Source organism: Aristolochia californica, unplaced genomic scaffold (genome assembly GCF_029961685.1).
Source record: "Aristolochia californica isolate CCGP_79_NKW_82.1479 unplaced genomic scaffold, dmAriCali1.0.hap1 SCAF_7, whole genome shotgun sequence".
NCBI classification, from domain to species: domain Eukaryota; kingdom Viridiplantae; phylum Streptophyta; class Magnoliopsida; order Piperales; family Aristolochiaceae; genus Aristolochia; species Aristolochia californica.
The window spans coordinates 13,821,349-13,839,797 of NW_027182268.1; the positions used below are offsets into that span (position 1 = coordinate 13,821,349).

The window sequence follows — 18,449 nt, forward strand, 5'->3', positions numbered from 1 at the left end:
GCTTAATAGGGTTGGACTTATGGAATTTCCCAAACTTGGAGAACAAAACTTTTGTGTTCATTTGTGGTGTGTGAATAGATATTTTTTATTTACATTAGTTGTTATTTTAAATATTTTCCACACATCAACTATAAAATTTTTATTTTGTTGTGATCTTTTTTGACTTTTTTGTTTACGGGATGAAGGGGGAGCGAAAAACTTGTAGTTTTGATTTAAGAAAAATGTGTACATTTAAAAAGGAAATGTACAATGCACATATGTAGAGAGAGATAATTCCAAAGAGTGTCTGTAATTTTTTGGGATTGTAAGCACCTTTTCGTTTTTATATCTCAGGTTTTGCAATCGTCGGGAAAAATGGGTTGCGGAGGATTTTTAATTGAGTGTTGAATTGCAATCCATAAGTCATTTCATACCAAAATATAGCCCGTTACGCATGATAAATCACATTACAATCATCTATGATTAATTATGTCAGCTTTTTGCAAATGGGCAAAATAATGGCATGTTTGGCGTGGGTAAATATCCCACCGCAAGTTCACTTGAGAATTTAATGAGCGTTAGTTATTCTCATTAAAAGCTTTGCATCCATAGCACTTTTTCATCTTTAACATGTTTCAAACATGCATATCCATTTTTAAAACATGTGTGGACGAAATCTCTTTCTTGCAAAATTCCAAGCTATTAGGATTAAACAAGTGGAATTTCCAAAATTTGGATAACAAAACTTTTGTGTTCATTTGTGTTGGGTGAATAAATTTTCTTTGTTTATATTTTTTATAGTTTTAAAGTTTTTCCTTATATCAACTATAAAATTTTCATTTTGTTGTAAGCTTTTTGCCTTGATTGTTTTCGGGATGAAGGGTGAGCAAACAGTCAAAGTTTTGATTTAATAAAAAAGTGTACATCTAAAATGGAAAAGCACAATACACAATTGTAGGGAGAGATAATTCATCAGAGTGTCGGTAATTTGTAGGGATTGTAAGCTCTTTTTAGTTTTGAAATCTCAGGTTTTGCAATCGTCGGGAAAAATTGGTGGCAAAGGATTTTTATCTGAGTGTTGAATTGCAAGCCATAAGTCATTTAAAAAAAAAATATAGCCCGTTACGCATGATAAATCACTTTATAGTCATCTATGATTGTCAGATCAAATTTTTGAAAATGGGCAAAATAATGACTTGTTAGACTCGGGTAAATATCCCACCGCACGTTCACTTGAGAATTTAATGAGCGTTTGTTATTCTCTTTAAAAGCTTTGGATCCATAGGTCATTTGAATCTTTAACATGTTTCAAGCATGCATATCCATTTTTAAAACATGTGTAGAAAAAATCTCCTTCATGTAAAATTCCAAGCTTAATAGGGTTGGACTAATGGAATTTCCGAAACTTAGATAACAAAACTTTTGTGTTCATTTGTGGTGTGTGAATAGATATTTTTTATTTACATTAGTTATTATTTTAAATATTTTCCACACATCAACTATAAAATTTTTATTTTGTTGTGATCCTTTCTGCATTTTTTGTTTACGGGATGAAGGGGGAGCGAAAACTCAAAGTTCTGATTTAAGAAAAAAGTGTACATCAAAAATAGAATTGCACAATGCAAAAATGTAGAGGGAGATATTTCCAAAGAGTGTTTGTATGTTATAGGGATCGTATGCAATTTTTTGTTTTTATATCTAAGGTTTTGCAATCGTTGGGAAACGGGGGAGGCGAGCGATTTTTAATTGGGTGTTGACTTCAAATCGATAAGTCATTTCTTACAAAAATATAGCCCGTTATGCATGACAAATCACTTTACAATCATCTATGATTGTTAGCTCAACTTTTTGAATATGGGCAAAATAATGGCTTGTTTGACTCGGGCAAATATCCCACCGCACGTTCACTTGAGAATTTAATGAGCGTTTGTTATTCTTTTTAATAGCTTTGGATCCATAGGTCATTTGAATCTTTAACATGTTTCTGGCATGCATATCCATTTTTAAAACATGTGTAGTAAAAATCCCTTTCATGTAAAATTCCAAGATTTTAGTTTTGGATTAGTGGAATTTCCCAAACTTGGATAACAAAACTTTTATGTTCATTTGTGGTGTGTGAATAAATTTTCTTGATTTACTTTTTTTATTGTTTTAAACTTTTTCCGTACATCAACTATGAAATTTTCATTTTGCTGTGATCTATTTGCCTTTTTTGTTTACGGGATGAAGGGAGAGCGAAAAACTCGAAGTTATGATTTAAGAAAAATGAGTACATCTAAAACGGAAATGCACAATGCACATATGTAGAGAGAGATAATTCCAAAGAGTGTTTGTAATTTTTAGGGATTGTAAACACCTTTTCGTTTTTATATCTTAGGTTTTGCAATCGTCGGGAAAAATGGGTTGCAGAGGATTTTTAATTGAGTGTTGAATTGCAATCCATAAGTCATTTCATACAAAAATATAGCCCGTCATGCATGATAAATCACATTACAATCACCTATGATTAATTATGTCAGCTTTTGGCAAATGGGTAAAATAATGGCATGTTTGACTCGGGTAAATATCCCACCATAAGTCCACTTGAGAATTTAATGAGCGTTTGTTATTCTCTTTTAAAAGCTTTGCATCCGTAGCTCATTTGCATCTTTAGCATGTTTCAAACATGCATATCCATTTTTAAATCATGTGTGGATGAAATCTCTTTCTTGCAAAATTCAAAGCTATTAGGGTTAAACTAGTGGAATTTCCCAAAATTGGATAACAAATCGTTTGTGTTCATTTGTGTTGGGTGAATAAATTTTATTTATTTATATTTTTTATTGTTTTAATTTTTTTCCATACATCAACTATAAAATTTTCATTTTGTTGTAAACTTTTTGCCTTGGTTGTTTTCGGGATGAAGGGAGAGCGAAAATTCAAGGTTTTGATTTAAGAAAAAATTTTACATCTAAAATGGAAAAGCACATTGCACAATTGTAGGGAGAGATAATTCCAAAGAGTGTCTGTAAGTTTTAGGGATTGTAAGCTCTTTTTAGTTTTTATATCTCAGGTTTTGCAATCGTTGGGAAAAATTGGTGGCAGACGATTTTTAATTGAGTGTTGAATTCATACAAAAATATAGTCCGTTACGCATGATAAACACTTTACAATCATCTATGATTGTTAGATCAAATTTTTGAAAATGCGCGAAATGATGACTTGTTAGACTCGGTTAAATACCCCACCGCACGTTCACTTGAGAATTTAATGGGCGTTTGTTATTCTCTTTAAAATATTTGGATCCATATGTCATTTGAATCTTTGACATGTTTCAAGCATGCATATCCATTTTTAAAACATGTGTAGAAAAAATCTCCTTCATGTAAAATTCCAAGCTTAATAGGGTTGGACTAATGGAATTTCCCAAACTTGGATAAAAAAATTTTTGTGTTCATTAGTGGTGTGTGAATGGATATTTTTTATTTACATTAGTTATAATTTTAAATATTTTCCACACATCAACTTTAAATTTTTTATTTTGTTGTGATCTTTTTTGCCTTTTTTGTTTACGGGATGAAGGGGGAGCGAAAAACTCGTAGTTTTGATTTAAGAAAAATGTGTACATTTAAAAAGGAAATGTACAATGCACATATGTAGAGAGAGATAATTCCAAAGAGTGTCTGTAATTTTTTGGGATTGTAAGCACCTTTTCGTTTTTATATCTCAGGTTTTGCAATCGTCGGGAAAAATGGGCTGCGGAGGATTTTTAACTGAGTGTTGAATTGCAATCCATAAGTCATTTCATACAAAAATATAGCCCGTTACGCATGATAAATCACATTACAATAACCTACGATTAATTATTTCAGCTTTTTGCAAATGGGCAAAATAATGGCATGTTTGACTCGGGTAAATATCCCACCGCAAGTCCACTTGAGAATTTAATGAACGTTTGTTATTCTCTTTAAAAGCTTTGAATCCATAGCTCATTTGCATCTTTAGCATGTTTCAAACATGCATATCCATTTTTAAAACATGTGTGGATGAAATCTCTTTCTTGCAAAATTCCAAGCTATAAGGGTTGAACTAGTAGAATTTCCAAAAATTGGATAACAAAACATTTGTGTTCATTTGTGTTGGGTGAATAAATTTTATTTATTTATATTTGTTATTGTTTTAAATTTTTTCCATATATCAATAATAAAATTTTCATTTTTTTCTAAGAGCTTTTGCCTTGTTTGTTTTCGGGATGAAGGGAGAGTGAAAAGTCAAAGTTTTGATTTAAGAAAAAAGTGTACATCTAAAATGGAAAAGCACAATGTAGAATTGTAGGGAGAGATAATTCCAAAGTGTTTCTGTAATTTTTAGGGATTGTAAGCTCTTTTTAATTTTTATATCTCAGGTTTTGCAATCGTTGGGAAAAATTGGTGGCAGAGGATTTTTAACAGAGTGTTGAATTGCAATCCATAAGTCATTTCATACAAAAATATAGCCCGTTACGCATGATAAATCACTTTACAATCATCTTTGATTGTTAGGTCAAATTTTTCAAAATGGCCAAAATGATGACTTGTTAGACTCGGGTAAATATCCCACCGCACGTTCACTTGAGAATTTAATGAGCGTTTGTTATTCTCTTTAAATACTTTGGATCCATAAGTCATTTGAATCGTTAACATGTTTCAAGCATGCATATCCATTTTTAAAACATGTGTAGAAAAAATCTCGTTCAAGTAAAATTCCAAGCTTAATAGTGTTCGACTAATGGAATTTCCCAAACTTGGATAACAAAACTTTTGTGTTCATTTGTGGTCTGTGAATACATATTTTTTATTTACATTAGTTATTATTTTAAATATTTTCCACACATCAACTATAAAATTTTTATTTTGTTGTGATCTTTTTTGCCTTTTTTGTTTACGGGATGAAGGGGGAGCGAAAACTCAAAGTTCTGATTTAAGAAAAAAGTGTACATTTTAAATGGAAATGCACAATGCACAAATGTAGAGAGAGATATTTCCAAAGAGTGTCTGTATGTTTTAGGGATCATATGCACTCTTTCATTTTTATATCTATGGTTTTGCAATCGTCGGGAAACGGGGGAGGCGGGCGATTTTTAACTGAGTGTTGACTTCAAATCCATAAGTCATTTCATAAAAAATTATAGCCCGTTATGCATGACAAATCACTTTACAATCACCTATGATTGTTAGCTCAACTTTTTGAATATGGGCAAAAGAATGGCTTGTTTGACTCAGGCAAATATCCAACCGCACGTTCACTTGAGAATTTAATGAGCATTTGTTATTCTCTTTAAAAGCTTTGGATCCACAGGTCATTTGAATCTTTAACATGTTTCTGGCGTGCATATCCATTTTTAAAACATGTGTAGTAAAAATCTCCTTCATGTAAAATTCCAAGATATTAGTTTTGGATTAGTGGAATTTCCCAAACTTGGATAACAAAACTTTTGTGTTCATTTGTGGTGTGTGGATAGATATTTTTTATTTACATTAGTTATTATTTTAAATATTTTCCACACTTCAACTATACAATTTTTATTTTGTTGTGATCTTTTTTGCCTTTATTGTTTACGGGATGAAGGGGGAGCGAAAACTCAAAGTTCTGATTTCAGAAAAAAGTGTACATCTAAAATGGAAATGCACAATGCACAAATGTAGAAAGAGATATTTCCAAAGAGAGTCTGTATGTTTTAGGGATCGTATGCACTCTTTCGTTTTTATATCTAAGGTTTTAAAATCGTCGGGAAACGGGGGCAGCGGGCGATTTTTAACTGAGTGTTGACTTCAAATCCACAAGTCATTTCATAAAAAAATATGGCCCGTTACGCATGACAAATCACTTTACAATTACCTATGATTGTTAGCTCAACTTTTTGAAAATGGGCAAAATAATGGCTTGTTTGACTCGGGCAAATATCCCACCGCACGTTCACATGAGAATTTAATGAGAGTTTGTTATTCTCTTTAAAAGCTTTGGATCCATAGGTCATTTGAATCTTTAACATGTTTCAGGCATGCATATCCATTTTTAAAACATTGTGTAGTAAAAATCTCCTTCATGTAAAATTCCAAGATATTAGTTTTGGATTAGTGGAATTTCCCAAACTTGGATAACAAAACTTTTGTGTTCATTTGTGGTGTGTGAATAAATTTTCCTCATTTACTTTTTTTATTGTTTTAAGCTTTTTCCGTACATCAACTATGAAATTTTCATTTTGCTGTGATCTATATGCCTTTTTTGTTTACGGGATCAAGGGAGAGCGAAAAACTCAAAATTTTGATTTAAGAAAAATGTGTACATCTAAAACGGAAATGCACAATGCACATATTTTGAGAGAGATAATTCTAAAGAGTTTCTATAATTTTTAGGGATTGTAAGCACCTTTTCGTTTTTATATCTCAGGTTTTGCAATCGTCGGGAAAAATGGGTTATGGAGGATTTTTAATTGACTGTTGAATTGCAATCCATAAGTCATTTCACAAAAAAGTATAGCTCGTTACACATGATAAATCACATTACAATCACCTATGATTAGTTATGTCAGCTTTTTGCAAATGGGCAAAATAATGGCATGTTTGACTCCGGTAAATATCCCACCGCAAGTTCACTTGAGAATTTAATGAGCGTTTGTTATTCTCTTTAAAAGCTTTGCATCCATAGCTATTTGCATCTTTAACATGTTTGAAACATGCATATCCATTTTTAAAACATGTGTGGATGAAATCTCTTTCTTGCAAAATTCCAAGCTATTAGGGTTAAACTAGTGGAATTTCCCAAAATTGGATAACAAAACGTTTGTGTTCATTTGTGTTGGGTAAATAGATTTTCTTTATTTATATTTGTTATTGTTTTAAATTTTTTCCATACATCAACTATAAAATTTTCATTTTGTTGTAAGTTTTTTGCCTTGTTTGTTTTCGGGATGAAGGGAGAGCGAAAAGTCAAACTTTTGATTTAAGAAAACAGTGTACATCTAAAATGGAAAAGCACAATGCAAAATTGTAGGGAGAGATAATTCCAAAGAGTGTCTGTAATTTTTAGGGATTGTAAGCTCTTTTTTGTTTTTATATCTCAGGTTTTGCAATCGTTGGGAAAAATTGGTGGCAGAGGATTTTTAACTGAGTGTTGAATTGCAATCCATAAGTCATTTCATACAAAAATATAGCCCATTACACATGATAAATCACTTTACAATCATTTGTGATTGTTTAATAAAATTTTGGAAAATGGGCAAAATAATGACTTGTTAGACTCGGGCAAATATCCGATCGCAAGTTCAGTTGAGAATTTAATGAGCGTTTGTTATTCTTTTTAAAAGCTTTGGATACATAGGTCATTTGAATCTTTAACATGTTTCAAGCATGCATAAACATTTTTAAAACATTTGAAGAAAAAATCTCCTTCATGTAAAATTCCAAGATATTAGTTTTGGATTAGTGGAATTTCCCAAACATGGATAACAAAACTTTTGTGTTCATTTGTGGTGTGTGAATAAATTTTCCTCATTTACTTTTTTTTATTGTTTTAAACTTTTTCCGTACATCAACTATGAAATTTTCATTTTGCTGTGATCTATTTGCCTTTTTTTTTTACGGGATGAAGGGAGAGCGAAAAACTCGAAGTTTTGATTTAAGAAAAATGTGTACATCTAAAACGGAAATGCACAATGCACATATGTAGAGAGAGATAATTCCAAAGAGTGTTTGTAATTTTTAGGGATTGTAAGCACGTTTTGTTTTTATATCTCAGGTTTTGCAATCGTCGGGAAAAATGGGTTGCGGAGGATTTTTAATTTATTGTTGAATTGCAATCCATAAGTCATTTCATACAAAAATATAGCCCGTTATGCATGATAAATCACATTACAATCACCTATGATTAATTATGTCAGCTTTTTACGAATGGGCAAAATAATGGCATGTTTGACTGTGGTAAATATCCCACCGCAAGTTCACTTGAGAATTTAATGAGCATTTGTTATTCTCTTTAAAAGCTTTGCATCCATAGCTCATTTGCATCTTTAACATCTTTCAAACATGCATATCCATTTTTAAAACATGTGTGGCTGAAATCTCTTTCTTGCAAAATTCCAAGCTATTGGGGTTAAACTAGTTGAATTTCCCAAAATTGGATAACAAAACGTTTGTGTTCATTTGTGTTGGGTGAATAAATTTTCTTTATCTATATGTGTTATTTTTTAAAAAATTTTCCATACATCAACTATAAAATTTTCATTTTGTTGTAAGCTTTTTGCCTTGTTTGTTTTCGGGATGAAGGGAGAGCGAAAAGTCAAAGTTTTGATTTAAGAAAAAAGTGTACATCTAAAATGGAAAAGCACAATGCACAATTGTAGGGAGAGATAATTCCAAAGAGTTTCTGTAATTTTTAGGGATTGTAAGCTCTTTTTAGTTTTTATATCTGAGATTTTTCAATCGTTGGGAAAAATTGGTGCAAGAGGATTTTTAACTGATTGTGGAATTGCAATCCATAAGCCATTTCATACAAAAATATAGCCCGTTGCGCATGATAAATCAATTTACTATCATCTAAAATTATTAGATCAAATTTTTGAAAATGGGCAAAATGATGACTTGTTAGACTCGGGAAATATCCCACCGAACGTTCACTTGAGAATTTAATGAGCATTTGTTATTCTCTTTAAAAGATTTGGATCCATAGGTCATTTGAATCTTTAACATGTTTCAAGCATGCATATCCATTTTTAAAACATGTGTAGAAAAAATCTCCTTCATGTAAAATTCCAAACTTAATAGTGTTGGACTAATGGAATTTCCCAAACTTGGATAACAAAACTTTTGCGTTCATTTGTGGTGTGTGAATAGATATTTTTTATTTACATTAGTTATTATTTTAAATAATTTCCACACATCAACTATAAAATTTTTATTTTGTTGTGATCATTTTTGCCTTTTTTGTTTACGGGATGAAGGGGGAGCGAAAACTCAAAGTTCTGATTTAAGAAAAAAGTGTACATCTAAAATGGAAATGCACAATACACAAATGTAGAGAGAGATATTTCCAAAGAGTGTCTGTATGTTTTAGGGATCGTGTGCCCTCTTTCGTTTTTATATCTAAGGTTTTGCAATCGGCGGGAAACAGGGGATGCGGGCTATTTTTAACTGAGTGTTGACTTCAAATCCATAAGTCATTTCATAAAAAAAATAGCCCGTTACGCATGACAAATCACTTTACAATCACCTATGATTGTTAGCTCAACTTTTTGAATATGGGTAAAATAATGGCTTGTTTAACTCGGGCAAATATCCCACCGCATGTTCACTTGAGAATTTAATGAGCGTTTCTTATTCTCTTTAAAAGCTTTGGATCCATAGGTCATTTGAATCTTTAACATGTTTCTGGCATGCATATCCATTTTTAAAACATGTGTAGTAAAAATCTCCTTCATGTAAAATTCCAAGATATTAGTTTTAGATTAGTGGAATTTCCCAAAATTGGATAACAAAACTTTTGTGTTCATTTGTGGTGTGTGAATAAATTTTATTCATTTACTTTTTTTATTGTTTTAAACTTTTTTCGTACATCAACTATGAAATTTTCATTTTGCTGTGATCTATTTGCCTTTTTTGTTTACGGGATGAAGGGAGAGCAAAAAACTCGAAGATTTGATTTAAGAAAAATGTGTACATCTAAAACGGAAATGCACAATGCACATATGTAGAGAGAGATAATTCCAAAGAGTGTCTGTAATTTTTAGGGATTGTAAGCACCTTTTCGTTTTTATATCTCAGGTTTTGCAATCGTCGGGAAAAATGGGTTGCGGAGGATATTTAACTGACTGTTGAATTGCAATCCATAAGTCATTTCATTGAAAAATATAGCCCGTTACGTATGATAAATCACATTACAATCACCTATGATTAATTATGTCAGCTTTTTGCAAATGGGCAAAATAATGGCATGTTTGACTCCGGTAAATATCCCACCACAAGTTCACTTGAGAATTTAATGAGTGTTTGTTATTCTCTTTAAAAACTTTGCATCCATAGCTCATTTGCATCTTTAACATGTTTCAAACATGCTTATCCATTTTTAAAACATGTGTGGATGAAATCTCTTTCTTGAAAAATTGCAAGCTATTAGGGTTAAACTAGTGGAATTTCCCAAAATAGGATAACAAAACGTTTGTGTTCATTTGTGTTGGGTGAATAAATTTTCTTTATTTATATTTGTTATTGTTTTAAATATTTTCCATACATCAACTATAAAATTTTAATTTTTTTGTAAGCTTTTTGCGTTGCTTGTTTTCGGGATGAAGGGAGAGCGAAAAGTCAAAGTTTTGATTTAAGAAAAAATTGTACATCTAAAATGGAAAAGCACAATGCACAATTGTAGGGAAAGATAATTCCAAAGAGTGTCTGTAATTTTTAGGGATTGTAATCTCTTTTTAGTTTTTATATCTCAGGTTTTGCAATCGTCGGGAAAAATTGGTGGTAGAGGATTTTTAACTGAGGCGGGTTGGTGCCCCAAAGTGGATTCTTGAAGATCAAGTCATGTCCAACATGAAGATCATGTCATGTCATGTACATGAAGATCAGGTAAGAATTTGTGTTAGTGTTGACGCCTTCATGTACAGGAAAACAATTTCCAGTGAATAGTGCCCACTAATTAAAAAGACATAAAAAATAAGAGAATCCCTAAACCTGTACAATACACTTATAATTACAACATAATCCTCGAACCCCAAATTGGGTAAAACCATCATTATTACTACACGAGTAACTTATTTAATGTATAATTAAAATATATTAATATATTTATTAATTGAATTAGATATGTTATTGTGCATTAATACAGTAATTATGTGAAGCAATGAAATACGCACATGATTAATTATAATATAGCCTAAAAATGAATGTTTTAAGAGGAAAAATTGATTTAATCATAATTTTAATACACTATATATTTGTACGTAATATTACCACTATTAAATCACTAATATAATACAATAAATAAAAAATAAATATAATGAGTAAATAAAGAATTATTATATTAAAAACGAAATATGCGTAGTATTAATTGATAATATATTTCCAAAAAATTAAAATTAATCAATTGATTAAATACATATTGTAATTATATTTTATTTATCAAACTTAAATATCTAGTTTAATATAGTAATAAAATTTAATAAATATAATATATAAATAAATATACCACTTTATTACTAATGTAATAGAGTTTTATTGTAATAAGCAGTTCATGATTAGCATTAAAATCATCAAATTACAAGTTTAGTACATAAGAACAACACATGTTCAAATACAATAAAAGATACACAAAGATACACTCATCAGTTATCATTCCACATGCAAGTCGCTATGTCATCTCGAAATTGTGCGGCTCTTGTGGATTCTAATGCACGCTGCCTCCGAAAGCTTGTTACTTGGGTATCCTCTTCCACAAGACCATCGCTATCATCGATGTCTGTATCGTCCGTTGCACGTAATTGAACCCCATCACCTCCTCCACCAAACTCATCATCCGAATCATCATCTTCCAAATTAAATATATCATTGTAATCCTCTGTACGTATATAATTGTGCAATATGCAACAAGCAACGACAATTTTTGTCTGCACCTTAAAAGAAAATGGAGGAGCACCTTTCAATATTTGAAATCGAGCTTTTAAAGCACCAAAAGTTCTCTCAATAGTATTCCGCAAAGACGAGTGTCTTCGATTGAATAATTCTTTTTCATTCTTAGGAATATTATCTCCAAATTCTTGCGAATGATATCGAGTTCCTCGATATGGAGCCAAAAATCCTCGTACATTTGCATAACCAGCATCGACTAGATAATATTTACCTACAATACCAAATATTTTCTACATTAAATGATTAAAGATAAAATAGATAAAATATTACTGCATAAAATATATTATTTACCTTCAGGTACAAATAGTCTATTTCGGCGAGTCAATGCGTCCTTCAGTACACGAGAATCAGCTGCTGATCCCTCCCATCCAGCTAGTACATAAGTGAATTGCATGTCGAATGTACATGATGCCATCACATTTTGAAAGAGATAACCCTTTCTGTTCCAGAACCTTGGTTGTTTTTCAAGCGGGATGTTTGCTTTGATATGCGTTCCATCAATAGCCCCAATACAATCCTAATTATATAGGCGGGGCCATTAGTATTGACTAAATTTGTATAGTAATCTAAATAGAGGGCAAGTGATGTTACCTTGAAGTATGGATAAAACATTGAATTGTTTAAAATCCTCGAGTGTGTGCGTTCTGAAGGCTGTTTGATATAATCAGAGTGAAATTTGAGGATAGCATCCAACACCTTGTTGAAATATTTACTTATGGACCAATTCGATCTATCAAACATCTCTACTGTGACACTATAGGCTTGTTGTTGACCAACAGTTAGGAGGAAATAGGCAAGTTGTTCTTCCATTGAGATGGTCTTTGTCGCTGATAAAAACCCTCTGGTATTAAGTATTGTTGCCAATTTGTGAAATACAGTTTGATTCATCTTGTAAACTTTTCAAAATTTAACAGGAGATTTATCTAAGGCCTTTTACAAATACAACGGACCATTCATCCCATAAGAACGTGGTACACCTCTGTTACTAGGGCATAGATAATATTTTACTATGACGACAATCATACATGCCAATCCAATCATAATTACATCCATATCTTCTTCTGTCATAATATCCATGAGAATCTGCAAATTTAAACTTCTAAATAGTCATAAACAAAAATAATGGATAATATTTAATCATAACCTATTCATCCAAACTCAATAATCATATTCACATCAATACTCATCCACCATATTATCCACATAATATATTAAGACAACAAACATATAAAATAGAAACTTTAACCGTACTGATAAGTCTAGCAACGTTATAATTCAAACATCGTCTTTAATACATAACAATCTTCTCAAAAAAGATATTGTACTTAAAACGCATTACAATTACTTGTTTGCACAATAATTAAGCCACTTAACCCGCTCCGCCACTGTCATTTTTAAAAACAGGGTCCTCTTCCCTGGCGTATTTATCCATTCAGGAGCGCCATACTTCAGTGCCTCTGACAGGTCCGGAATTTCCATGAGGGCATTGACCCAAGGTTCTTCGACATCGCGTTCCTTATACTCCATAACACATTTCATAGCATCAGCGATCTTGCCAACTACATCAATTAATTGTCTATTGTCTTCAGTGGGCAATTCGCTTCTCTTTCTACGACGACGTGAAGATGGCCCTTTAGTTCCACAAGATTGATCTGCTGTCGAATCATTTCCACTATTGAATTGCGGTGGAGTTCCCATAACTATGTCAACATTGTCGAGCTCATCCATCGGGATAGGAGCCGACTCATCATGGATAATTTCATCACATAGATCTATAGGAGTTGTACTACCATTCCCTACGGCTATTGTGTTTCCGACTACAATAGCCAATTTGTCTTAAAGGGGGCAACCTTGTTGTCTATACTTCTCAGCCTCTTTATGCTCCTACAAGAATAAAACATCATTCTTAGTAATGCGAAACAATACAAACTGTTTTACAATATATCATGATTTACTGACCTTAATGTAGTCTTGCCATACAGAATGACATGCAGTAACTCATTGTGTGGTTGCATCCCAACCGAACCCACTAGTGTTGAGACAGCTCGTTACCGTTTGGTATGTTTTCTTCCATGATCTTGTTCGATTCTTAAGCTGCTCAATAGTTTTTTTATTGACAGCGTCTTCATTGAACTTACTGACACATTCCGTATATACCTCGTGCTTCCAAACACCATTGGGCAACTTGTTCCCCATATATACCTGCTCGACTAAAAGATCGAGCATTTTGTTGTCTTCTTCAAAGCTCCAAAAGTCATATGGTCGACCACTTGGTTGTTTTCTTGCAGCCATTTTCAATCTAAATCCGAGATTGTCCTCATGGAAAAAACTTTATCAGACTACCATTACCCGTCACGAAACAAAAACCACAAATAAGAAAATACCATGTGGTGGATATTTATAACACCCGAATCTCCTCACCACATGGCAAAAACATTCCATAGCACTTCAAAATTTGTAAACAACATTCTAAAACATTCCAAAACTAATCAACTATTTCCATTTGAGATGCAAAACAATGCAAACACACACACACACACATCAAGTCCAAATTCACCGAACACCCCTAGTAGAGCCCCATATGACTTCACAGTCACTACGAACTATACCTCGTCAGTGATGGGGGTCGGGTTTCGTTGGCTAATGGACGCCCGTGTAGGCGACTCAACCTTGTTTGAATTGGACTAAACACCGTAAACCATAATTGAGAACCTTAAAAACCCTAGACCCTAAACCCTAACCCTAGACCCCATAGCTCCAAAACCTCCTAAACCCTAACCCTAGACCCCATAGCTCCAAAACCTGCTAAACCCTAACCGTAGACCCACAACTCCAAAACCTCCTAAACCTTAACCTCATACCTCCAAAACCTCCTAAACCTCCTAAACCCTAACCCTAGACCCCATACCTCCCAAACCTCCTAAAGCCTAACCCTAGACCCCATAACTCCAAAACCTCCTAAACCCTATACCCTAAACCCTAATTCCAGAAGTTAAACAAAAAACCCTAGATCTTAACAACCCTAAAAGCCCCAAACCCTAAACCCTAAACCCTATCACCCATTAAATCTTAGCTGAAAAAAATTGAAAAAAAAAACTAAACCCTAATTCCAGAATCTAAACCCTAACAATACCATAAATCCTTAACCCTAAAAACTTAACCCCTAAATACAAAACACCAAACCCTAAAAACACTAAACCCTAACCCTAATAAAAATTTTAGACCCTAATCTGTAACACTAAATCCCACAATTATGCACAAATAACCCCAAATTAGACATTGGAACTAAAATTAAATCAAATACAACACTCATTTAATCAGAAAAAAAAATTAGGGTTTAGTCATACCTTCTGAAATTTGGGGAAAATCAAAGCCGACGACTGAAATCAAAGCCGAACCGGGAAAATCGATGCTGAATCGAAGTGGAAATTTAGAAATCGATGCCCAATGTCAAAATCGAAGAAAACCAAAACTGAATTAGGGGAAATCGTAGGACATCGGAGGGAATTTTGGGGGAAAAGATATGAGCGAGAGGGAGAAGGGAGTGAGATGCCGCAAGGGGGAAAATAGGGAGAAGAGACAGAGAGAAGAGAGGGAGGCCGAGAGGGATAAGAGAGAGGGAGAAACGAGCGAGAGGTTCAGAGGGAGAACAAGTGAGAGAGGGGGAAGGATGTCGGAAGGACGCTCGCAGCGAGAGACGGAGGTAGTAGAGAGGGAGACCAGAGAGAGGGAGACCGGAGAGAGACGGCAGAGACAAGAGAACGAGCAGAGAGCTCGGGCTTCATGGAGACGACAGAGGCTGCGGGAACGAGAGTCGCTGTGTGCGGGAATGAAACGATCGAAATAAAAAAAAAAACAGAGACGGTCGAGCCAGAGAGAGCCCGCGCGAGAGAATCAAGTGGATGATTCTCAAAATCGGGCGGAAAGCACTTTCCGCCCGTTACTCTTTACACATGAACTCTTGGTTCATGTATATTCATGTACATGACATGAATTTTGGCGCCCCCTAACGACATCAGGACATGAACTGCGTAATGCGCTTGAATATCATGTCCTGAGTCATGTGCACTAACCCCCCCTGAGTGTTGAATTGCAATCCATAAGTCATATCATACAAATATAGCCCATTACGCATGATAAATCACTTTACAATCATCTATGATTGTTAGATCAAATTTTTAAAAATGGGCAAAATAATGGCTTGTTTGACTCGGCCAAATATCCCACCGAACGTTCACTTGAGAATTTAATGAGCGTTTGTTTTCTCTTTAAAAGCTTTGGATCCATACGTCATTTGAATCTTTAACATGTTTCAAGCATGCATGTCCATTTTCAAAACATGTGTAGAAAAAATCTCCTTCATGTAAAATTCCAAGCTTAATAGGGTTGGACTAATGGAATTTCCCAAACTTGGATAACAAAACTTTTGTGTTAATTTGTGGTGTGTGAATAGATATTTTTTATTTAAATTAGTTATTATTTTAAATATTTTCCTCACATCAACTATCAAATTTTTATTTTGTTGTGATCTTTTTTGCCTTTTTTGCTTACGGGATGGAGGGGGAGCGAAAACTCAAAGTTCTGATTTAAGAAAAAAGTGTACTTCTGAAATAGAAATGCACAATGCACAAATGTAGAGAGAGATATTTCCAAAAAGTGTCTGTATGTTTTAGGGATCGTATGCACTCTTTCGTTTTTATATCTAAGGTTTTGCAATCGTCGGGAAATGGGGGAGGCGGGCGATTTTTAACTGAGTGTTGACTTCAAATCCATAAGTCATTTCTTACAAAAATATAGCCCGTTACGCATGAAAAATCACTTTACTATCACCTATGATTGTTAGCTCAGCTTTTTGAATATGGGCAAAATAATGGCTTGTTTGACTCGGGCAAATATCCCACCGCACGTTCACTTGAGAATTTAATGAACGTTTGTTATTCACTTTAAAAGCTTTGGATCCATAGGTTATTTGAATCTTTAACATGTTTCTGCAATGCATATCCATTTTTAAAACATGCGTAGAAAAAATTTCCTTCATGTAAAATTCCAAGATATTAGTTTTGGACTAGTGGAATTTCCCAAACTTGGATAACAAAACTTTTGTGTTCATTTGTGGTGTGAGAATAAATTTTCTTCATTTAATTTTTTTATTTTTTAAACTTTTTCCGTACATCAACTATGAAATTTTCATCTTGACTATGATCTATTTGTCTTTATAGTTTACGGGATGAAGGGAGAGCAAAAAACTCGAAGTTTTGATTTAAGAAAAATGTGTACATCTAAAATGGAAATGCACAATGCACATATGTAGAGAGAGATAACTCCAAAGAGTGTCTATAACTTTTAGGGATTGTAAGCGCCTTTTCGTTTTTATATCTCAGGTTTCGCAATTGTCGAGAAAATTGGGTTGCTGAGGATTTTTAACTGCCTGTTGAATTGCAATCCATAAGTCATTTCATACAAAAATATAGCCCGTTACGCATGATAAATCACATTACAATCATATATGATTAATTATGTCAGCTTTTTGCAAATGGGTAAAATAATGTCATGTTTGACTCGGGTAAATATCCCACCGCAAGTTCACTTGAGTATTTAATGAGCGTTTGTTATTTTCTTTAAAAGCTTTGCATCCATAGCTCATTTGCATCTTTAATATGTTTCAAACATGCATATGCATTTTTAAAACATGTGAGGATGAAATCTCTTTCTTGCAAAATTCCAAGCTATTAGGGTTAAACTAGTGGAATTTCCCAAAATTGGATAACAAAACTTTTGTGTTCACTTGTGTTGGGCGAATAAATTTTATTTATTTATATTTGTTATTGTTTTAAATTTTTTCCATACATCAACTATAAAATTTTCATTGTGTTGTAAGCTTTTTGCCTTGTTTGTTTTCGGGATGAAGGGAGAGCGAAAAGTCAAAGTTTTGATTTAAGAAAAAAGTGTACATCTAAATGTAAAAGCATAATGCACAATTGTAGGGAGAGATAATTCCAAAGAGTGTCTGAAATTTTTAGGGATTGTAAGCTCTTTTTAGTTTTTATATCTCAGGTTTTGCAATCGTCGGGAAAAATTGGTGGCAGAGGATTTTTAACTGAGTGTTTAATTGCAATCCATAAGTCATTTCATACAAAAATATAGCCCATTACTCATGATAAATCACTTTACAATCATCTATGATTGTTAGATAAAATTTTAGAAAATGGGCAAAATAATGGCTTGTTAGACTCGGGCAAATATCCCACCACACGTTCACTTGATAATTTAATGAGCGTTTGTTATTCTCTTTAAATGATTTGGGTCCATAGGTCATTTGAATCTCTAACATGTGTCAAGCATGCATATCCATTTTTAAAACATGTGTAGAAAAAATATCCTTCATGTAAAATTCCAAGCTTAATAGGGTTGGACTAATGGAATTTCCCAAACTTGGATAACAAAACTTTTGTTTTTACTTGTGGTGTGTGAATAGATAATTTTTATTTACATTACTTATTATTTTAAATATTTTCCACACATCTACTACAAAATTTTCATTTTGTTGTGATCTTTTCTGCCTCTTTTGTTTACAAGATTAAGGGGGAGCGAAAACTCAAAGTTCTGATTTAAGAAAAAAGTGTACATCTAAAATGTAAATGCACAATGCACAAATGTAGAGAGAGATATTTCCAAAGAGTGTCTGTATGTTTTAGGGATCGTATGCACTCTTTCGTTGTTATAGCTAAGGTTTTGCAATCATCGGGAAACGGGGGAGGCAGGCGATTTTTAACTGAGTGTTGACTTCAAATCCATAAGTCATTTCTTTAAAAAATATAGCCCGTTACG

General features: G+C 33.1%; 1 protein-coding gene across 1 annotated transcript; it reads left to right on the plus strand.

Annotated features, from left to right (window-relative positions):
- The first annotated feature begins 15,144 nt into the window (after positions 1–15,144).
- Positions 15,145–15,468, plus strand: LOC137937256 (uncharacterized). The gene has a single exon (XM_068782342.1). The coding sequence runs from the start codon at positions 15,145–15,147 to the stop codon at positions 15,466–15,468; it is 324 nt and encodes a 107-aa protein (XP_068638443.1).
- Positions 15,469–18,449: the final 2,981 nt, after the last annotated feature.

Bases quoted from the DNA above. Each gene is read 5' to 3' on its own strand.
- LOC137937256 (XM_068782342.1), top strand. From the start codon at position 15,145: ATGAGCGAGAGGGAGAAGGGAGTGAGATGCCGCAAGGGGGAAAATAGG.